A 20576-nucleotide genomic window follows, 5' to 3' on the forward strand; every position below is an offset into this window, starting at 1 on the left:
TTGGCTCCCAAGTCTTCGGCCAGGTGTATCCCTGCGAGGAAGGCTTCGTACTCTGCATGGTTGTTTGAAGTCAGGAAATATATGGCGAGGTAAAATTCGATCAAGATACCTTCCTCGTTGTCGAGGATGATGCCTGCTCTGCTTTCTGACGAGCTTGATGCTCTGTCTACGAAGATGGTTCACTTGTGAGCTCCACTTGTTTGTGTGGCAGGAATGGTCATCTTTGCTATGAAATCGGCTAGTACATGAGCTTTAAGGGCCTTTCTGGTTTCATATTAGATTTCAAACTTAGAAAGTTCTAGTGACCACTGGAGCATTCTGCCTGCCATGTCAGGACGGTCGAGCAGCTACTTTACAAGTTGGTCGATTCGCACCACGATTGTGTGAGCTAGGAAGTAGTGTCTCAATTTTCGTACTGCATTGTCGAGGGTCTGCGTGACTTTTTTTTTATTTGTTGGTACCTGAGTTCCGGGCCTTGTAGGACATTTCTCGTGAAGTATTTGGGTTTCTTACCCCCGGACATTTCATGAATGAGGGTCGCACTGACGGCCTGAGCTCCAACGGCGAGGTAGAGGGTCTCTCCACTGTCTGGTTGTTAGAGAACCGGAGGTTGTGAAAGAGCTTGTTTGAGGTGGAGGAGGGATTGTTGGCACTCCTATCTCCATTCGAACGATGTTTCCTTGCGAATAAGATTGAAAAAGGGAAGAGCGTGTCGAGAAGAATTTGCGACAAAGTGGGATAGTGAGGAGAGCATCCTGTTTAGGGATTGGGTTGACTTCTCCGAATTTGGCGTACTGGGATCAGTATAGTCAACACACATTCCCCATTTCCATTAGATTTTTTAACGTGTACAACATTAGAGAGCCAGGTTGTGTACTGGGCTTCAGAAATAAAATTTTCCTCTATGAGGTATTTTACAGCTTTTTCTGCAGCCTCCGCTTTCTCTGGATACTGCATATGTTGCACTATAGCCCTAGCGACAAGATTTATGGAAAGCTGGTGGCAGGTGACCTCGGGGTCCAATTCAGGCATCTCAGCAGCGCTCCATTCGAATAGGTCAGCATTTCTCAAGTAGTATTTCAGTTGCTTCCTCGCGAGGTCGGGGAGGCCAGTGCCAATATTCACTCCTTTGTTTGGATCGTTGGCGAGGAGGATGAACTCAAAGTCTCTGTCCGAAACCGGGCATCTGGGAAAGGCAGGATCGTCGCCGTCATCTGGAGTTGATCCCTTTCTTTTCTTCTTCTACTCCTTCAAGTCATCTTAGATGAAGCGACTGTCAAGGTCGATCGAGTCGACTCGATCATGTTGGCTTGTCGGCACTCCTAGAGGATTCGTTGATGGAGCTCTGATCTTTTGAGGCCTATTTAAAGCATCTCATCGCAGCTTCAATGTCCCCAGTGAAGAGTGGCGACGATCCCATTAGGTGTTTAGTACTTCATCTTCAGGTGGATGGTGGATGGTACAGTGATCAAATTGGCCAGAGTTGGTCGTCTTAGGATGCACTGATACAAAGAGGGACAATCTATCACCGAGAATTGGACTTTGATAGATTTGACGATCTCGGTTGTTCTAAAAGTGACTATCAGATCGACGTAGCCCCATGACCCTATGGTCGTGCCATTGAAGCCCTACATATCCGAGCCCATGTAGGGTGTTAAATGCCTCTCATCAAGCTGCAATGTCTGGACGGCTTCCCGATTGAACCTCTCGATGTAGGCTCGAAGGGGTTTGTCTTTCCCCTCTATGATCGCCTCGAGTGTCGCCTCTGACTTTGGATGGTGACGAGAGGCGGTGAAATGACTCGAGAAATGCTTCCCTAGGTCCTTCCAAGAGGTGATGGATTCTGGGGCGAGACTATGGTACCTGGCCATAGCACCTTCAGAGTAGTGGGAAACAATCTGCACTTGATGGTGCCTCTAACGTTGCGGAAATCGAGCAGAGCATCTATGTTTTCGAGGTGCTCGTCAGGGGTCAGCTGTGTTGTCGTATGTTCCCAAGTTCAATGGTTTTTCTAGCCTCTTAGGAAGGGGAGAATCCATGATAGCTGGAGATAAAGGACCGCATGGGTCATCTTTATGAATCCTGAGAGGTGACCGCGACAAAGAGCGGTAATGCCTTACTTTCCGAGGGCTATCCTCGAGCCATGGAGATGAATTCCTTTGGTCGGCCCTTTGTTTTGCGCGAAAAGGAGTAACAGTCGTCACCTCGTCGTTCGACCCTGTTCTTCTTGACCTCTTGGAGTGTTGATCCTCACGGGGAGGGGAGCGGTTGCGTTTCTTCGTCATCACAGGTTGCAGCTTCTCTAACGCCGAGCGACAGCCTGGTTGTTGAAAGGAGGGGCTTCGAGAATCTCATCGTTGCTGCCTCCACGGGGAAGAGCGTGAACAACGATATTTCTCTAGCGCTCTGATCCTTTCATTCTACTGGTAGATCAAAGCGTTGGTCTGGTTGAGCGCTGTGAAAAGGCCACTAAAGTCGGGTCAGTGTTAGGCGGCACCGGAATTGGTTGAAAATTCTCTGGTGTTTTCTCTATACCCTTACGGGTTTCCATGAATCGATGGCGTTGTCTTCGAAGGAGTGGGAAAAAAATTTCCCATCCCTCATGACTGGGGAGCCTTCCTCTACAAATGGCGTCTCATTGTCGTTATCAGGGTTATGGGCAGGAGAGAAAATGGTTGTGGGACCGCCGCTGTTGGTATCGTCTTGGCTGACCATGATTGCTTATTTGAGAGTTTGTTTTGTTCTTTCAGTTTCAGGGAAGGGAAGATGGGGAAACAAGAATTTCCATAGACGGCGTCACTGATCTTACCTGGATCAGAGTGTAAGTGTGGTCGTCGGACGTCGCGGACCAGGACAATCAACGGAGGAGGGGGTGTACCTGCAGACACTTTGAAACTCAAGTAAGAACAAGTAAAGAGGTAGAAATAGGGTTTGAGAATTTACTTAGAATACGTGACCCTCGTACAAAGGATGATATTTATAGCGCTGAGCCAATGATCTCCGTTATGGGCTGAAAGGCCAAGCCTATAATGGATGACTGTCAGGCTTTCCATGTGAGTATCAATGAGCACCACATGCCCATCATCCTGATTCAGTTGCCCCGAAAATCCCAAGATGTGGGTAGACTTTACCGTTATGAAGGAGAAGACGAATTCTTCCTCCATACGAAGAGTGTGGAGCAGTTGATGTCGTGTCCTCGGGTGAGGAGCATGCAGGAAGAGTGCTCTTGACTGACCATAATGGATTGGGCCAACTTCCTCAACGCAAGTATGGATTGGGCTATACTCGGTGCTGGTTCATCCACAAGCCCAGTCCAAAATATAATTGTAAACCAAAAATATACTTTTATATTAATAAAATATTTATTAATATTTTTCCAAATATACTTTTATTTACTAAATATCAACTTTTCCATAAACGAAAAATTAATATATAAAATTCATTTTATATAATTAATTACCATCTTAAAAAATGGTATAAAGGTAAAAAAAAACTTAAAAGGTAACCGAATAAATAAATTTATAAAATGAAATAATTTCTTTTTCCCGGATGCGCGTGAAGGTGACGTGGCACACAGCTGTTGTTTTTATTTTTAATTAAAAAAAGAAAATAACTTTGACCAAAAATGACGAAAAAGGGACGTTGTTTTATTTTCCTTTTTTCTTTTCTTTTCTTTTTCCAATATGATAAGCGCAGTTACTTATCAATCTTTGTTCAAGTACGATAATAAAACCGTACAAACAACACTGAATCTTAAAACACTTTACGACCAAACCTCGTCGAACGCGAACTTCTCGCTCTTCTGTCACCTTTTTTTTCTTCTTCATTTCCACCCTCACCAACTCTTCCTTCATAAAACGTTGTCGTTTTTCTCTCCCTAGCTCTAGCTGCATTCATATAAACATCACTAAGAAAAAGCTATCAATTTTTCAACTTAGTGATAAATTTTCTCCATAATTCTGAGCTAGAAAAATGGCAGCTATGAACAAGGAAATGATGCTACTCATAATCCAATATCTCGACGACCAGAACTTGATGGAAACAATGCACAAGTAAGCACTTTTTTGTGTTTTGTTTTCGGTTTTATTTCTTTATGATAAATTAATTGAGATTGAAACATGTTTTTTTTTCATCTGTGTTTTGTTGGTGTTTTTTAGGATGGAATCTGAAACTGGTCTCTTCTTTAATATCAAGTATTTTGAAGAGAAAATCCTTGCTGGAGATTGGGATGAAACTGAGAAGTACCTCAATGGCTTTACCAAAATCACGGAAAATCGACATAGCCTGAAGATGTTCTTTGAGATCAGGAAGCAAAAGTATTTTGAGGCCTTGGACAGGTACTACTGATCTTTATCTTTCTCATCATTATCATTTTAAATAACAATTGCGGTCGCGACTGATAGTTGATATTGTTGAGAATCGCAGTCATGCAAACTCAATCAAAATTCCGTAGTTGTTTCAACAACATTAAAAACTTTTGTGCTGTGACATAGATCGCGATCGTAGAACTTGATTTAAAACCTTAATAATATTATTGAAAATCGCGTAAAAATTAATGAAGTGGTATTGTTTTTATAATGATTAAATGATCTTAATTTGTGCTCATGCAGGCAAGACAAAATATTGGCTGTTAATATTTTGGTGAAAGATTTGAAAATATTTTCAACACTTGATGAAAATTTGTACAAGGATATAGCACATCTCATTACCCTTGACAACATCAGGTAAATATTTGCTTTCAATTTTTTTCAATGATATTATTGACTATGGGTTGATTGAAGAGATGTTAAAATTTGTTGCATTTTAAATCTGGATTTGGTTTAAATGCAGGGAGAATAAGCAGTTAGCAGCGTATGGCGATACAGATTCGTCTAGAGCGATATTGATGACTGAGCTCAAGAAACTGATTGTAGCTAATCCCAGCTTCAAAGATAAGCTTATCTTTCCTTCGTTCTCGTCAGCGCGCTTGCGTCACCTGATAAATCAAGGGTAAATAAAGTTTTTGTTTAGTAAAGAAACTTCAGTTCAAAAGATAACACACTAGTTTGAGATTTGATCATGGAGTTCGGACAATAGTGCCTACATTTCCGCCTGTAGTATCTTTTTATTATTCAAACCTAATGTTTTTTCATTGTTCTCTATCCAGTTTGAATTGGCAGCATCTGCTGTGCAGGAATCCAAAAGAAAATCCTGAGATCAAAACTTTGTTGGTTGACCATACTTGTTCTTCGCCTCGCAAACCAGAATCTCGCACACCTACTCTGACCGTGCCTCCTGCTGCAGATGCTGCAAATTATCCCTCTTATGCAATTGCGGTACAAACTTAGTTTTTCTGTTTATTTTCATGTTCCTTGATAAAACTGTTATTTGCTTGTTGCATTTCAACTTATTAGTATTTAATTCTGCGCAGCCACTTTCGCCTGCTCTTTCGGTTCCTACACCTAATGATGTTACAACATTGCCGGTGAATGCAAATCCTTCGCCGTCATCTCAATCACCTGCTGAGGTCGAAGCTTCCTCATTGCCTGGTCCTTCAACTCAAGGTATATCTTCAACAGTTAATAGCGTTACACATTGTCAACGTAAAATAGTTTTACAACGACATAATGAATGTAGTAGCTGAAGTACTATTGTAATCTGTCTATTGTCAAATTCTTGCAGTCTCCGCATCGATGGATACAGAAATGCCGAATACTCTTGAACCGATGGATCATCAAAGTAACGATCTTGATCAAGAAATGGCACCGATCCCGTCATCACAGGCTGATGAAGAAGTACCTGAACCTGTGCAGGCCCCATGTACCTTTGAACCTGAACCAGTAAATCCGCTGATCGATCAACTTCCAAGAACCGTAGTTTGTAAGTTACATCAGGGATCAACTGTGACAAGCATGGAGTTTCATCCTTTGATTCATTCTATACTAGCTGGTAGGTTAAAATACACAACATCATTTGTATATTACACAGAAACTTAATTAGTTTTTCAACTAACCTAGAGAATTTCATTGAAACAGTTGGTAGCGCAAACGGTGAAGTTTCACTTTGGGATGCAAGTCTGCGAGAAAGGCTGATCTCAAAGCCTTTCAGAATATGGAATATTTCTAATTGTTCAGAAAAATTTCAGGCATTGTATTTGAAAGAATCGTCGATACCCGTCAATCGTGTATCATGGTGCCCGAGTGTGGGTTTACTTGGTAAAAACAGTGATTTATTTTCTATTTTGTTGCTTGGTTACTAGTTTATAATATATATTTCTTTTCATTTCAGGGATCGCTTATGCAAAACATTTGGTTCACTTGTATGCCTATCACATTCCTAATGGCCTACAGGAGCATTTGGAGGTATTTTCATATTAAATTTTTTATACGAATCGAATAAATTTTTCTTTTTTTTGTAATTCGTAATCAATGGTGTCTTTGTTTCATTATTACAGATTGATGCTCATGATGGTAGTGTTAATGACTTATCATTTTCATATCCAAACAATCAACTATGTATGGTAACTTGTGGCGATGATAAGTTAATTAAGGTGACAGAAATGTTTCTAGTCTATAATAGATGTTATTTTTATACAGAATGTAACTTTAATTAGTACTAATTGAAGAGTGGTAAATACAGGTATGGGATTTGGATGGAAATATGATCTTTATATTCGAAGGTCATGGAGCGCCTGTTTATTCCATTCTTCCTCATGCGAAGGAAAATATCCAGGTTAAATTCTTCTGTTTCTGTTTATTCGGTTCCTCTTCGTTGAATACCGTGTAGTGAGTGGTTGAGAATGTTGTTATGACATAATATTCTTGCAGTTTATATTATCAACTTCGGTTGACGGGAAAATCGGCGCTTGGGTGTATTCTGACAAGAACTTCCAGCTGGAGTACGACACTCCGGGACAGTATTGCACGTCACTGATGTATAATGCTGATGGAAATAGGTAAGAAAATGAGGATTAATCAAGATTATACTTTTCAATTTTTGTTATGTGAGTTGTAATATGATTTTGGATGTTTAGATTGTTTTCTTGCGGAACAAGTAACGACGGAGAATGTTTCTTAGTCGAGTGGAATCAAGATGAAGGAGCAATTGAAAAAAAATATTCTGGATTCAGAAACGAAACTGCGGGTATTGTGCAATTCGACGTTGTGAAGAATCGATTTTTGGCTGTAGGTGTGAACAACCATATTATGTTTTGGGATATGGATAGAATCGAAGTTCTTACTTCTACAGATGCCGAGGGTGGTCTTTCGGTAAGTATATATAGTCCTTATACTTTCCATACTTTTATACTTTTTCGCGGGAACTATTAGGCACAGTTGAGGCCTAATGCGATATTGTAATTTACCGTTAAATATCAATGCTGTTTAATAATCGAACGCAATAGATTGTGAAAAATCGTTGACGTGGTTGATGCCTTGTGTCAGAGTCTACCTCGCTTGAAATTCAACCGCGAAGGAAATCTACTTGCTGTTACTACAGACGATGGTGGTTTTAAAATCCTCGCTAATGCCGATAGTCTCAAATACCTAAGGGACATTGAAGCATCTATACAACGAATCGACACAAATGTCTGTATCTGTCTATAACTTACCATCTTTACTAGCATGAATATACTAGCATGAATCTAACATACAATATATCGATTTTGTTATTTATCTATTGTAGAATGGATTAATTGTTCATCCTGTTCAGTATCGAATCGTTACTATACCGGAGGATATGGGTCCGGGTAACAAGGTAGTCAGTGCAACCTTTCCTTTATTGCAAGAGATGTTTGATTAATATATTTCAGTTTTTGTGCCAATAATTTTCATTTTCATGATGATAATTTTTAATCTTTTTTTCCAAGGTTGTTCGTCTTCGTTATTCAAATAATGGTGATGCTCTTCTAGCTCTTGGTTCGAAAGGGGCTCAGAAGCTGTGGAAATGGATCCCAAATGCATTGAATCCTATGGGAATCGCGACGGCAAGATTTGCTCCTAAAGAGTATAGGCCCTCTACTGGTTTTCTTATGAGGAATGATGTCCCAAACGACTGTGATTCGGCGATTCCTTGTATTGACATCTCAAAGAATGATTCCTATGTCGTTTCTGCATGCGGCGGATCCATTTCGTTGTTTAACTTAATTTCCTTTAAAGTGAGCTTTTGATATTTATGATTAATATATTCCGTTTCATCTCATTATTTGTGAGTTTTTGTGATGAATTATTGTTGAATTTCAGGTAATGACTAGTTTTATGCAATCTCCACCTGCTACAACATTTCTCGTATTTAATCCTGAAGACAATAACACTGTCATAATCGGAAGGGAAGATTCGGAGATTCATATTTTCAACATTAGGTACCATGAGGTAATAAATTTATAAATTAAGGAGATCAAAATTTTTAGTTAGATAGTTTTGATAATCATAGATGTAATGATTTGAACCTGTTCTCTTTTCAGATTACATTTATATTGAAGGGTCATCAAAAGTACATCACTGGTATAGTTTTTTCGCGTCGATTGGATACGATGGTTTCTTCGAGCGCTGATGGACAGGTATCTTTAAACGCGACTTCTGTAAAAATATTAGACAGTGTTATCGAATAGCAGCATTATAGCATAGTGGATTTCGATTATACTCTCATGAAAACCGTGAAGTTTGATCATAAAAAGGAATGTATTTCTTTGATGTCTTTGTAGCTTTCGTCATGGTGCATGAGCACATGGGTAAAGAAGAAATCAGTGTCAATCCAAATGCCAGGCAATGAAAATGCAGTTGTTGGTGAGACTAAAATTCAGTTTCACATTGATGAAGTGAAGTTGCTGGTGTGCCATGAGACACAGATAGCAATATATGATGCTTCAGAAATGGAACTGATTTGCCAGGTAAGCACATAAAATGCTTGTATGTAACAGTGGCTTCCGCCAGATGGAACTGAAATGCTCACACACCTTGCCCACCAACCACTTCCGCGAATTAGTGACATAGTTATGTTTTTATGTAACAGTGGCTTCCGCGAGACGGGTTGTCTGCTCCCATATCCTCTGCAGCATACTCCTGCAATGGACAACTAGTTTATGCCACTTTTATTGACGGAAACATTGGAGTATTTGATGCTGAAAGTCTCCAACTAAGATCTCGGATTGGTTCATCTGCATACCTATATCAGACTCCATCAGACAGGTTTGTGAACAAATTAATTACATGTGCTTAAACTTATTCAGTTTCCTTATATTGAGTCACAAGAGTTAGTCTGCTGGCGAAGGTCTGTCATCTGAGAGTGTGCTCCTCTCAAGTCTCAGATTTGAATCTTGCTAGGAGCTGGTTGAGTCTATAACCTTAAAAATGCTTAGAATTTTGGGATGAAATTTGCTATTAAAAATTGACTTAAATTTTCGTACATGATTTTTTTGGCAATTTTCAGCAGAATAATAATCTTTAAATGTTTGTTTATTTTGTGCAGTGAAAATGAGTACCCTCTAGTAATAGCAGCGCATCCAAAAAATCCATATCAGTTTGCAATAGGACTGTCAGATGGGTATGTTAAGGTTATAGAGCCCACTGACTCTTCAGTATGGTTGAGACAGAAAGTGCCTGTTGTTCCAATGGATATGGATTGATTCATTTGCATCATGGAGGGAGTCATTCTTTATGGTGGAGGGACTTAACTAGCAAAGGTGTGGCAGAAGAATATAATGGAGAATGTGTAGCATCAAGCATAAACTGTAACATTGGCCAGGGGCCTAAAGGAAGTGGGTGGCAAATAGGAGTGTGGAGGGAAGCTGAATGGCAATGAGATCTGAAAAGGAAGGACAATGAAGATGTTCATCTGTATGGTGAGGAATTTCAAGAACTCATCAGCCTATTAGAAGATAGAGCTCCAAATCATGATGAAGAGGACTTGTTGTCATGGTCTATATGGAACAAAAGGAATGCAATTCTTTTTAAAGATAAGGTGGGGGATGATGCTGAGACAGTGTTCAAGATCAAATTCTTTGCATGGATTTGGATTATAATTGGTTCAAAATGTAACTTTCCTTGTAGCTTTTTTGATTGGTGTAACCACTCAAAGGATATTTTACAATAGTCCTAAAGGTTTCATGGGTTGAAATTTGTTGTATATATGGGTTAGATTACTTTAGTGCTCTTTATAATGAAATTTTTTTTGTTTATAAAAAAACATTTTTTTAAATGAAATGATCAAAACTTTTACAAAACAAAAGTGAGGGGATTGAAATTGCATTTAAGTCGATGAAATGTGCTATGTATCTATGTTGGAGACGTGTATGCCGTAAACGATTTACATGTCGAAATGTGATATCCCATGTGTATATTTGGAATTTTATACTCTGATTTTTGAATAAATTATTGGGTGGGATTTGGGTGTTACACTCATTTTGATCAACGTCAAATGTTTTCTCTATCTTGTGGTTAGTACACTTTCACACACTAAGACTTTCTCTTGGGTTACCTTACAATGAGATCCTTCTATTTCATGTCATTTATTTTTATGTTTTAGGATAGTCTCTTCATCTCCTACCCACTTCTTCAATTTTTAAAACTTCTCCCTATTTTCAAAACTTTTTTTTTTTCAAACTTTAAATCTTTTCTCAATAAACATTGACTTTGTCAAGTGATCTCGAAAATATTTTTCTTAATAAATGCTAAAATACTTGAGCATATTTAAATTCTTTTCAAAACCTCTAAAAAAAACAAACCTCGTCAAATTTCTTTTTGTGCCTTTGTGCACTTTTCTTTTAAAACCTTTTTAAAAGGTGAGATATTAGTCTATTCTTGTAGTGATGCAAACCACTATACTTCTACAAGATGTAGTGAAGTGATTGATATTTTTCACTTGAATGTAGAGATGTACTTGTGAGAAATTCCAAGTAAAGATTCTCCATATCAAGATGATGCAAATGCTCACTTCCTCATATTTTTGAATAGTGAGTTATGTTTTCACTCAAATACGATGAAATGTGATAGGAAGCTATCCTACCAAAACTATCAATTTAGGGTTCAACAATAAAAAGAGAAAGACATTAAAATAAACTAATGAAATAGAAATAAAAATAACTTTGATTTCTTTGATTGATTCTAAATGTCTCTATGAGACTACATTATATAATACTCATAATGGATAATAGACCTAATAGCCCACTAACTATTAAAAGCCCAAGTACAACTAGAATTCAACAACACAATAATAACTAATATTATTAATATTAATATACTCCTCTATCATTGCCGCGGGGTTCACTTGAACCTTGTCCTCAAGGTTCTAAAATTACTCCCGGATCCCATTGTTTAAATGGAGAGTACCATCTAATTGCTTTAGATAAATCCAAATTTGAATTCTCACCAAAGCTCAATTGTAATCTAGAACCCATTATGGAATCAACAAGATATTTGTCAAGATCAAAAACTGGCCATTCCTTCAAATGCTCATAAATTGCATATGTATAAAATCCATAAGAACCAAGCTCACTTGTATACACGTCAACACTACCACCCAATAAACTTTTCTTTAATGGTCTTTTTGATAAAGCAACAACAATAATATTGAATTCTGTTGTATTGGCACAAATCCATTTAGGCACATTATCATATAGTGTCATATCATCAATCCAACCTAGTTCATCATCCATTTGATCAAACAGTTCCACTTCCTTCAATTTCATGCACAAGTCTACGGTAGATTTCGTAATTGCCCACAAAATGGTTGGATTCAAATTAGCTTGTGCAGCAAAATCCTTGGTTTTATATCCAACAAAAACCAATATCGCAGAATAATGACGGGGATCATGTGCTATACTAGAAGATTGGATGGCCAATTCAAGCCCAGCCTCATAGCTTGAGTTAGGAATGTTCCTCAGCATAGAGTTATTCTGATTCAACATTTGGGAAGACAATCTGTTAACATATTCTCCAAACTTAAGATGATTCTCAATGCTACAAGATGTAGAACTAGTTGAAAGCAACCAATGCATCATCTTTATAATTGTAACAGGACTATCAACACACAAAGCTCCTTCATTTTGTGTTGCAGTTTCTAAATAACTCAATACAGCAGTAAATAACTCAGATTTCTCTTTGTCAATAAATTGAACAACAAGTTTTCCAAATTCGGGTGAAGTCATGGAAAGGTGCCAAAACTGAAACAGGAAATTGAGCTGAGGATTGAGAGGTGTAATAGGTGCAAATAGCAATCTTGGCATTATGTCATGTTTGGATACTACATAACAGAAATTTCCATATTGTGCTTCGTAGTTTTTGCTGAATATTCTTGCTCCAATTAACTTCCTGTTGCAGATTGTTGCATTTGAAGAAGTAATACAAAGAACAATCTCAGAGATCCCATTCCCACACTGTTTTGGTGGCATTAGACCGTAGCCGATACCGCTGAAGCTCGCATATTTTGGCCAAATGCCTGAATCTAAATTAGCAATGATAGAATCTTCACCAAATCTTGATTTCCACCAAACAGAATCAAGAGAAATTCCTCCATCTTTTTCATTATCTTGGAAATGTTGTAGATCAATGTCACTGTAATCTTCCTCTTCGGCTTCTTCATCAACAAAAGCCTTAACAGGGTCGCCACTTGAAGGTAAAATCACGTCAGTTGATTCATGTAACTGTGGTACTGTGTTCTCCTTGTTATGGTCTTCCTCATCAAGAGAAACATCATCATCAACACGAGCTCGAAATGCACTAACAGGTTCTTGAGAAGGTTGTAGATGAACACTGCCCGAAGTTACAATTGTTTCCACTAAACGATCCTCTCTCGTCTTATTCTCAGAAGAATTTCCACTAGATGCACCATTTGAAATCTCCATCTTAGTTACTTTTGAATCCTGATGCCAAGAACCACTAAGTTCATTCTTTGGGAATCCAACACTACTCTGAAAGTCACTACGATACGGAACTGGTTCATATCTGTCACCATGTTCTGATTCGAATGTTAGTGACCTCTGAAGATTCGAATACGCAACTACAGTGTGAGTGTATGAAATCGGAGGAGTGGCCACGATTGGGCTAAGCTTAAAAGTAGGGTCAAGGTTTACAAAATCAGGCTCTATGGAAACACTTTCAAATGAGGATTCAGTGTGAATCTCATTCTGTGAAATCGAAGGACTATTCATAGGTACATTTTCAAACAAATCATCCCTCGGAAACAAAGAACCAGCATCCGAAACTGACAAATTCTCACTACTCATATCATCAGACTCAAAACTCAGAAAAGGAATTTCATTTCCATCAATTGAAGCATCAAGCCTTATTTGTTCTAAAGGATCATCAAAAGTTACCTTACAAACATGAATTGTGTGTTCAGATGAAAGAGTAGTCTCGTTTCTCTCGGTAAGGATTTGCCTTCTAGGAGACTCAACGACCTTGAACGAAGCAGAGGTGAAATTCTTGGACAATTTCGACCCAGCAGCTGGTGACGGCGATTGAATCTTTCTAGGTCTCAACACCTGATCTTTCACATTTTCCTGTTCATAAGCAAAGCTTTTTCTCAGAAAATCTATGGGACTATTGGCAGGGGTGTGCGAGAAATTGGATCTAGGGTTTGCCATGAGAGAAGAAGGTTTGGAGAATGGATTTTCGGTGAAGCGTCTTCCCATGTGATTATTGGGTTTCGAAATTCTTCGTGTAGGGTTTGAAGATTTAGTGTTGTGGTTGGAAGAAAGGGATGGAAGTTTCTGGTAGGTGGAGAGAGGGGTAATGGGTCGAATAGTTTCCGGCAATTTAGCCATAGGTGTTGTTGGAGATTCTGCCGGAATTTTCGCCGCTGAAGATTTGAAGGAATCTGAAAGCGTTTGTTGAGATTTTGGGAATTTTTTTGAGTCTGAAAACTTTTGAAATTTTTTTTGAGATGTTTTCTTAAAACATATATGAGACACCTGCAGAAACTTCTCAAAATCTCTTCTATTTTTAGAATATAATTGATATTTATGACCAATTGTGAAAAAAGTGTTTGTTGGTTGGAGTTGTTGATAATGATTATTGTAGTAATATGAATAATGAGATGATGAATATGGGTTAGAATTAGGTGTATGTGGTGAATACCCATGATTCAAATACAAACATGGTGATGATGATCCAACATGAGTGTAATAAGGTGTAAAGATTTCCCATGGAAAAGATGGAAATGAAGAGGGGTTTGTGGGATAGGTAGGAGGAATACTCCATGAATGATAGGAAGGTGTATGATAAGGATAATCCATAGGAGGATTTGAGTACATTGATGAAAGCACCAATTGATAGGAAGCTATCCTACCAAAACTATCAATTTAGGGTTCAACAATAAAAAGAGAAAGACATTAAAATAAACTAATGAAATAGAAATAAAAATAACTTTGATTTCTTTGATTGATTCTAAATGTCTCTATGAGACTACATTATATAATACTCATAATGGATAATAGACCTAATAGCCCACTAACTATTAAAAGCCCAAGTACAACTAGAATTCAACAACACAATAATAACTAATATTATTAATATTAATATACTCCTCTATCAAAATGTCTTTTCAATTTAAAATCAATCAACAAACTTTCGTGGTTATTTTACCACGAACCACGAGGCTCTTACTTCTTCATTACACATGGAGATACGTATGCACAAGACTCTTGAAGTCTTGACGAGCACAAAAATAATAAAATATTTCTTTTTCCATCACCCGTAATTTTTTTACTAACAACACGGTTTTATCTTAACAAAGATTTTCAAAAGATTCATGTGGAGTACCATAGATATGATGAGTGCTAATACTTTCCCCTAGTATAATCAACCCATGTATCCTGATCTCTCTTTTGTTTTATTTTCTCGTTGTATTTTATCGATATTTTCCCTTTTCTTGAAAAACAATAAATTCGGTGACGACTCTTATTTTTCGAGTTAAGTTAATCAATAGCTTAAAAACTCCAATATAGTTTGTCGAGTCATAAATAACAAGATAGCAAGACTATTACCATTGTCACAGAAAGAAAAGGTAACTTGTTGATCATCAGTGCCTAGAACATCAGGGTCAAGGTTGCTTAAACAGATGCACCCAAAATTAGGGAGTATATTACTTCTATTATTGATTTCAAAAAGCTTTAAACGAAGTCTCTAAAAAAAGTTTTTAGGAAAATGGTCAAAGTTCATCCAAGGGTCAACAGTAAAAAAAAACAGGCTTGTAAGATATGAGAATCCTTTTAAGTGCCAGGGTAGTTTGAAATACTCCTTACATTCCAAAATATGCACTTCATTTGGCAAGGTTTGGTTTGATAGACCTAGTGTTATAAGTATTCTTCTACATATTTCTTGATGTTCTACCTTCTTTCTATGCTTCACTACATGAAAATGGTTGTTCTTACTCCTATGTTCATCATTAATGTGCAATTTGGGAATTTCAAGGCAGTCTTCTTTCTTAGCATGGCCAGTAAGATTATCCTATGAGCTTTTCATGAATTACATATCCCTTTGAAATTGTTCATTAATAGTTGGTTCCATACTATAAGATGAGTTTTACAGACTTTTGGTTGTGGAAGTGACAATTTTTTGACTGCTATGATGGGACTTAAGTTGGTTTCCAATATTAGATATCACTTCCTCTCTCTCCTCATCATTAATGATTTAAGTGACATCCAAAAACTCTGAGACTTCAGAGTCATGATCAATGGCTTTAATCCAATTTGTCCCTCTGTTATTGGTATCCACATGTTCCTTTGAACCACAAGATCTTTCATTACGATGATTTGATTTCTCTAGAATCACCCCCTGTTTAATGTTACTCTAAGCATTACTCCCTCCGTCTCATAATAAGTGTCTCATTTTCAATTTGTTATGTCTCAAAATAAATGTCTCTTTAGAATACCAATACAACATTTATTATTTTTTTCCACTACTATACCCCTATTTATTAACTTTTATGTTTTTCAACTACTCTACTACCTATAATAAATAAGGGTATTTTAGTAAATGATGCAAATTTTATCATTAAAGCCAACACATCTAATCATTTTCTTAAAAACTGTGCAGAGCTCAAATAAGACACTTATTATGAGATAGAGGGAGAGGGAGTATTCTCTTAATATTAGTTGCCAGAATCTCCTTCTTAGTAAGTCTCCTAGTAACTTTGCTTTTCTCTACATTTACTAAAGCTTCTAACTTAACTTTTTTACCATGACTATCATTATGCCCAATGTAGTTACAAATGCTACAATAGTCAAGTAAGTTTTTATAATCTATATCAACAAAGAAAGCAAAGTCTTATCTCTCATTATGACCTTATACTTAGATTCTTTTCTCAAATCCATGTTAGCAAGAACTAAGAAAATGGCCAAAGTTTCTATCAAATTTTGGCTTGTTTGTGATTTGATCAGTACATGTGGGTTCAGTAGTTGTAATAAAAAACAAAATCATTGGCCTCCAATACTTTTGAGATAGGTCATAGATGTCTGGCCAGCCTTCTGCAGAATATTGTTGGTGGATGTTTAGGATGAAATATTTGGTTCAGGAAAACACTTTAAAAAAGTCATGGTTTAGGATCGAACAGTTTGTGCATCTTCTAGGGAAGATAATCATAATTCATAAAACCCATTCCCTAGTGAAGTGATTCTCCCCTTGCTTAAGGATTTCCATAGTGGAGTTAAGTCGCTCGTCACCAACTTTCAGAAGTTTGAACCCTTTGGCCATAATGTTCTTCCATATAGATTATGCTTACAAGCAGCTTTCCTTTGATATTTTGATTATGGTTTTATTGTATTTAATAGCTGACAGTGAAAGCTGAGAAACTGGGTTGTCACAGACATTGTTTAGGACATCCGTGAATGCTCTTGAATGAAAAGGCTTAAGGATTATGCGAGTTTCAGTCTTTGAATGTGATTGGAGACAAGGTCATGATATGATAATATTTGGAGGTGGGGTAGCGGTGGAGGAGGGATATGTCTAGGCTTGTTGATGGCACTGTTACTGAAAAACACTGAACAAAACCGAATTAAATTATAGTAAAAATTCACTCGAACTGAACCGAACGATTTCATTTTACTAAGAATCTAACTGAAATAAAATTATTGGTTTGGTATACCGTTTCAAAATTCCAAAACGTACCGAACCGTTAGAAGAAAATATTTTCTAAACCGAATCATTTATCAAAGAATCGAACCGTTAAGCTATTTTTCAATTTTTTTTATAAAAAAAAATAACTTGTTTTAAGTATTTTTCATTTTCAAATTTGATTCAGTTCAGATTCAGTTTCAGTTTGGTTCGATTTAACCGTTTAAATTATGGTTCAGCTCTATAATTGTTTGTACATAATAGTTTGATTCACTAACCAAACATAACTACTGTTCGATTATTTTAACTTCAGCTCAGTTCGGATCGACGGTTCGATTCAATTCTTGAATTTTTTTAACAATCATAAATACGTGGATGTCACAAGGTCAAGAAGATAATATAATTTAACCAATAAAAAAACTGCCTTTGAAATCGCCTGATAAACATGGTTTTTTCAATATTTAAATAATAAATAAAAATAAAGAGCATTGCATTTAATTTAATAAATATAACTCTTTTCATAATTCTCATTGACAATAAAATCACATTTACAAATAACTCATTTATAAAAACAACTCTTTAAATAAAATAATTAATTTAAAAAAAATATTTTTTATTTAGTAGTTTAACACTAAGAATTTTATGCTTTAAAAATAAATAAGTGAAATATTTTAGTTTTAAAATGTTTCCTGCATTAGATTCTTTGTATTGTCAATTAAACTGAAAAAAAAAAAAACTTTTTTACTACCTCCGTCCTAAATTATAAGGCATTTTTAAAATTTCACGAAAATTAAGAAATATAATTATTATTTTATGAAAAAGTAAAAAGATATATGTTTTTACAAATATGTATTCAATAATTATATTAAAAAGTAAAGTTAAAAGAATTGAAAGAATAAAAAAAAATAAGAGAGGATATATTAGGCAAAAAGTCATTAATGATTTACTGGGATAAGTGAATTATAATTTAGGACATATATTATAATATATTTTTATTAAAAGTATATATTATAATTCATATTGAATTTAATAGCTAATTAATTTTTTGAATGAGATGACAATAATCTATTCTCTTTTAATTAAAAGTTTTCGAGTTTGAATTCAATTATTAAAATATAATATTAAATTATTAATAAATAATTATTAATTTTTTTAATAGTTATTATGATTTTAAATATTCTTTTTCATATTTATAAATTGCTTATAAGATAATTTTTAAAATTTCTAACAATTTCTATATAGAAAATACTCTTCTTTTTTTTTTTTTATAGTTTATGTTAGAAAATATAATTTATGGTCTTTTAGTCAAAAACGTTTAGTCGATGTTTAAATCAAAGATATTTAATTTTTAATATTTAAGATTAGAGCGTATTTATGAAACTTCTCTTACAATTTTTAATAAAACGTTTAATAAAAAATGATAAGTGTGTAGGCGGAGCCAAGGCCCAGCGAGCCCGGGCAGGCGTCCGGGCTCAACCCCTATTTTCTTTATATTTTCCTCAATTTAATAGTTAATTTTTAGACAAAATTATGGGCAAAATTAATAAAAATAGAGTGTGAAAATTAAAACAGATGAATAATCAATGGTCTAAAGTTTTTGTCCAGGCTGCATAAAATTTATGGCTCCGCCACTATTTTGTCTTTAAATATACAATATTTTTTATTTTTTTAATAAGCATTAATTTAAGCTTTCTATTACAAAAATTATTCATTTACCAATATATTTTTATTTACCTTTTTTTATAAAATATAATAAATACTTTATAAAAGCATTAACCCCTTCATTCTTTATGTATAAACTTGCAACATACTCTCAATTGTAGAATAGTTGATTTAAATTCAAAACTAACTTTTAGAATAAAAGTAGTAATTTTTTTACTACATTTATCTTATTTAAAACTTTTAGCTTTAAATTATTTTAAATAATTTATTTTTATAATTTACTAAACTATTTTCAAGTAATTTATTTATATTTTATCATTTTAGACTATTTCATTATAATTACTTTTTAATATTATTTTTATATCTTAAATTAATTTTCTATGAATAAATATAAAATTTTAACTTTTTTACTTATATAATTTATTTAATAGATTTCAAATACTCCAAGAATTACGATTAATAAAAAATGTAATAAACAAGAGAATATCTCATTACACCCTTTAGATTTCTTAGGCACCTAAAAAAATTCGAATTATGCCTCATGCTTCCGTAGATGCACATCTGGAAGCACCTTTTTTTCAAAAAGAATTGTTTTTTTTCCGTAGGTGTATCTACGAAAGCATTTTAAACTTGTGTATGTTGGGAAAAATACACATAAATTCAATTCAAGGGTTGTTCCGTAGGTGCATCTAGGAATGACTTAGCGCCAGAATATTTCATAAATGTACTTACGGAAGCATCTAGTATAGTTTGAACCAGCTTGATCACTCCCCATTGTTACATTTCTTCCTCAAACTCTATTCTCCACAACCAAAAAACTCTACATCATCAATATCATTTTCACTCCAAAACTCCAACTTTTTTGTGCAACAAATTAAAGAGAGCAAGAGAAGACTGAATTTCAGGTAAATAATCATCTTTGTCCATTGCATTGCTCACATTATGCATCAATTTTCTGTCAAAAAAAGTTATGTTGCTTCTGTAGGTACATCTACGGAACATGTTGAAGATGAACACGATACCGCGATACTATTTTGATGAATGCGGTGACAAAGGAATTTCCTTCTTCTAATGCATTACTTTGTCGATATCACATAACATGTAATGTGGAAAGTAAGGTTAAACCCGCGGTGGGGAAGAAACAAGTAGAGACCAAAGGTGGAAAATCGGTGAAGCTGGTGTAATTGTTGAACAAATAATGGATGCATGGACTCGCATTGCAAATTCTTTGACAAAGGAATTATACGTCGATTCCGTCATTCAATTTCGGAAAGTGTGTGAAAAGTATTCAGATTTATCGAAATATGTTCGAAAGCACCATTCTTGATAGAGTGAAGGAGAATTTTGTGTGTGCATGGACTGATAATTTTCGACACCTTTGGAATAAAACCTCCAATAGAGTTGAATCGGCACATGCTAGTTTGAAAAATTGGTTGGCTAATAGAAAGGGTGACTTGTGTTGAGATTGGGACACCGTAAATCTCATGATCAAAAACCAACATAATGAGATACAAACCACATTTGGTCGGAGAATTACGGTGTTGGAACATCGATTCAGGAACAACATTCTTTTCTCTCAATTGATCAGCAATGTGTCTCTGGCCAGGTTAAACTATATTTTTCACGAGGCCAAACGATGTGAAACTGTCGGTTCCGATAGTGTAAAGTGTGGTTGCACTATTACTAGAACATATGGTTGCTCGTGTACTTGTGTTATTGCTAAAAAGTGAGATTATGTGAGCCAATAAGATTGGATGAAGTTATTACTCATTGGAAAATAATTAGATTTGATGATGATGGTTGCATCGAAGGAGAAAAATCAAATATCTCTATAACTTCCGAATTGAAAGCGATACAAAAGAGAGGTTTTCGAAGGCCAATGACAAC

The 20576-nt window shown here is 35.6% G+C and overlaps 1 protein-coding gene across 1 annotated transcript; it reads left to right on the top strand.

Moving 5' to 3' along the window:
• Positions 1 to 3796: 3796 nt before the first annotated feature.
• Positions 3797 to 10103, top strand: LOC131597882 (protein TPR1-like). Its single transcript, XM_058870542.1, has 21 exons — positions 3797 to 4052; positions 4158 to 4337; positions 4611 to 4724; positions 4831 to 4989; positions 5147 to 5315; positions 5411 to 5543; positions 5662 to 5928; positions 6015 to 6194; positions 6268 to 6341; positions 6434 to 6529; positions 6619 to 6711; positions 6807 to 6934; positions 7013 to 7247; positions 7422 to 7565; positions 7663 to 7734; positions 7847 to 8134; positions 8220 to 8348; positions 8441 to 8536; positions 8681 to 8866; positions 8989 to 9164; positions 9445 to 10103. Exons 1-21 carry the CDS (start codon positions 3973 to 3975, stop codon positions 9599 to 9601), a joined length of 3156 nt encoding a protein of 1051 aa, XP_058726525.1. The 5' UTR covers positions 3797 to 3972; the 3' UTR covers positions 9602 to 10103.
• Positions 10104 to 20576: the final 10473 nt, after the last annotated feature.

This window comes from Vicia villosa, linkage group LG4, assembly GCF_029867415.1.
Source record: "Vicia villosa cultivar HV-30 ecotype Madison, WI linkage group LG4, Vvil1.0, whole genome shotgun sequence".
In the NCBI taxonomy this organism is placed as follows: Eukaryota; Viridiplantae; Streptophyta; class Magnoliopsida; order Fabales; family Fabaceae; genus Vicia; species Vicia villosa.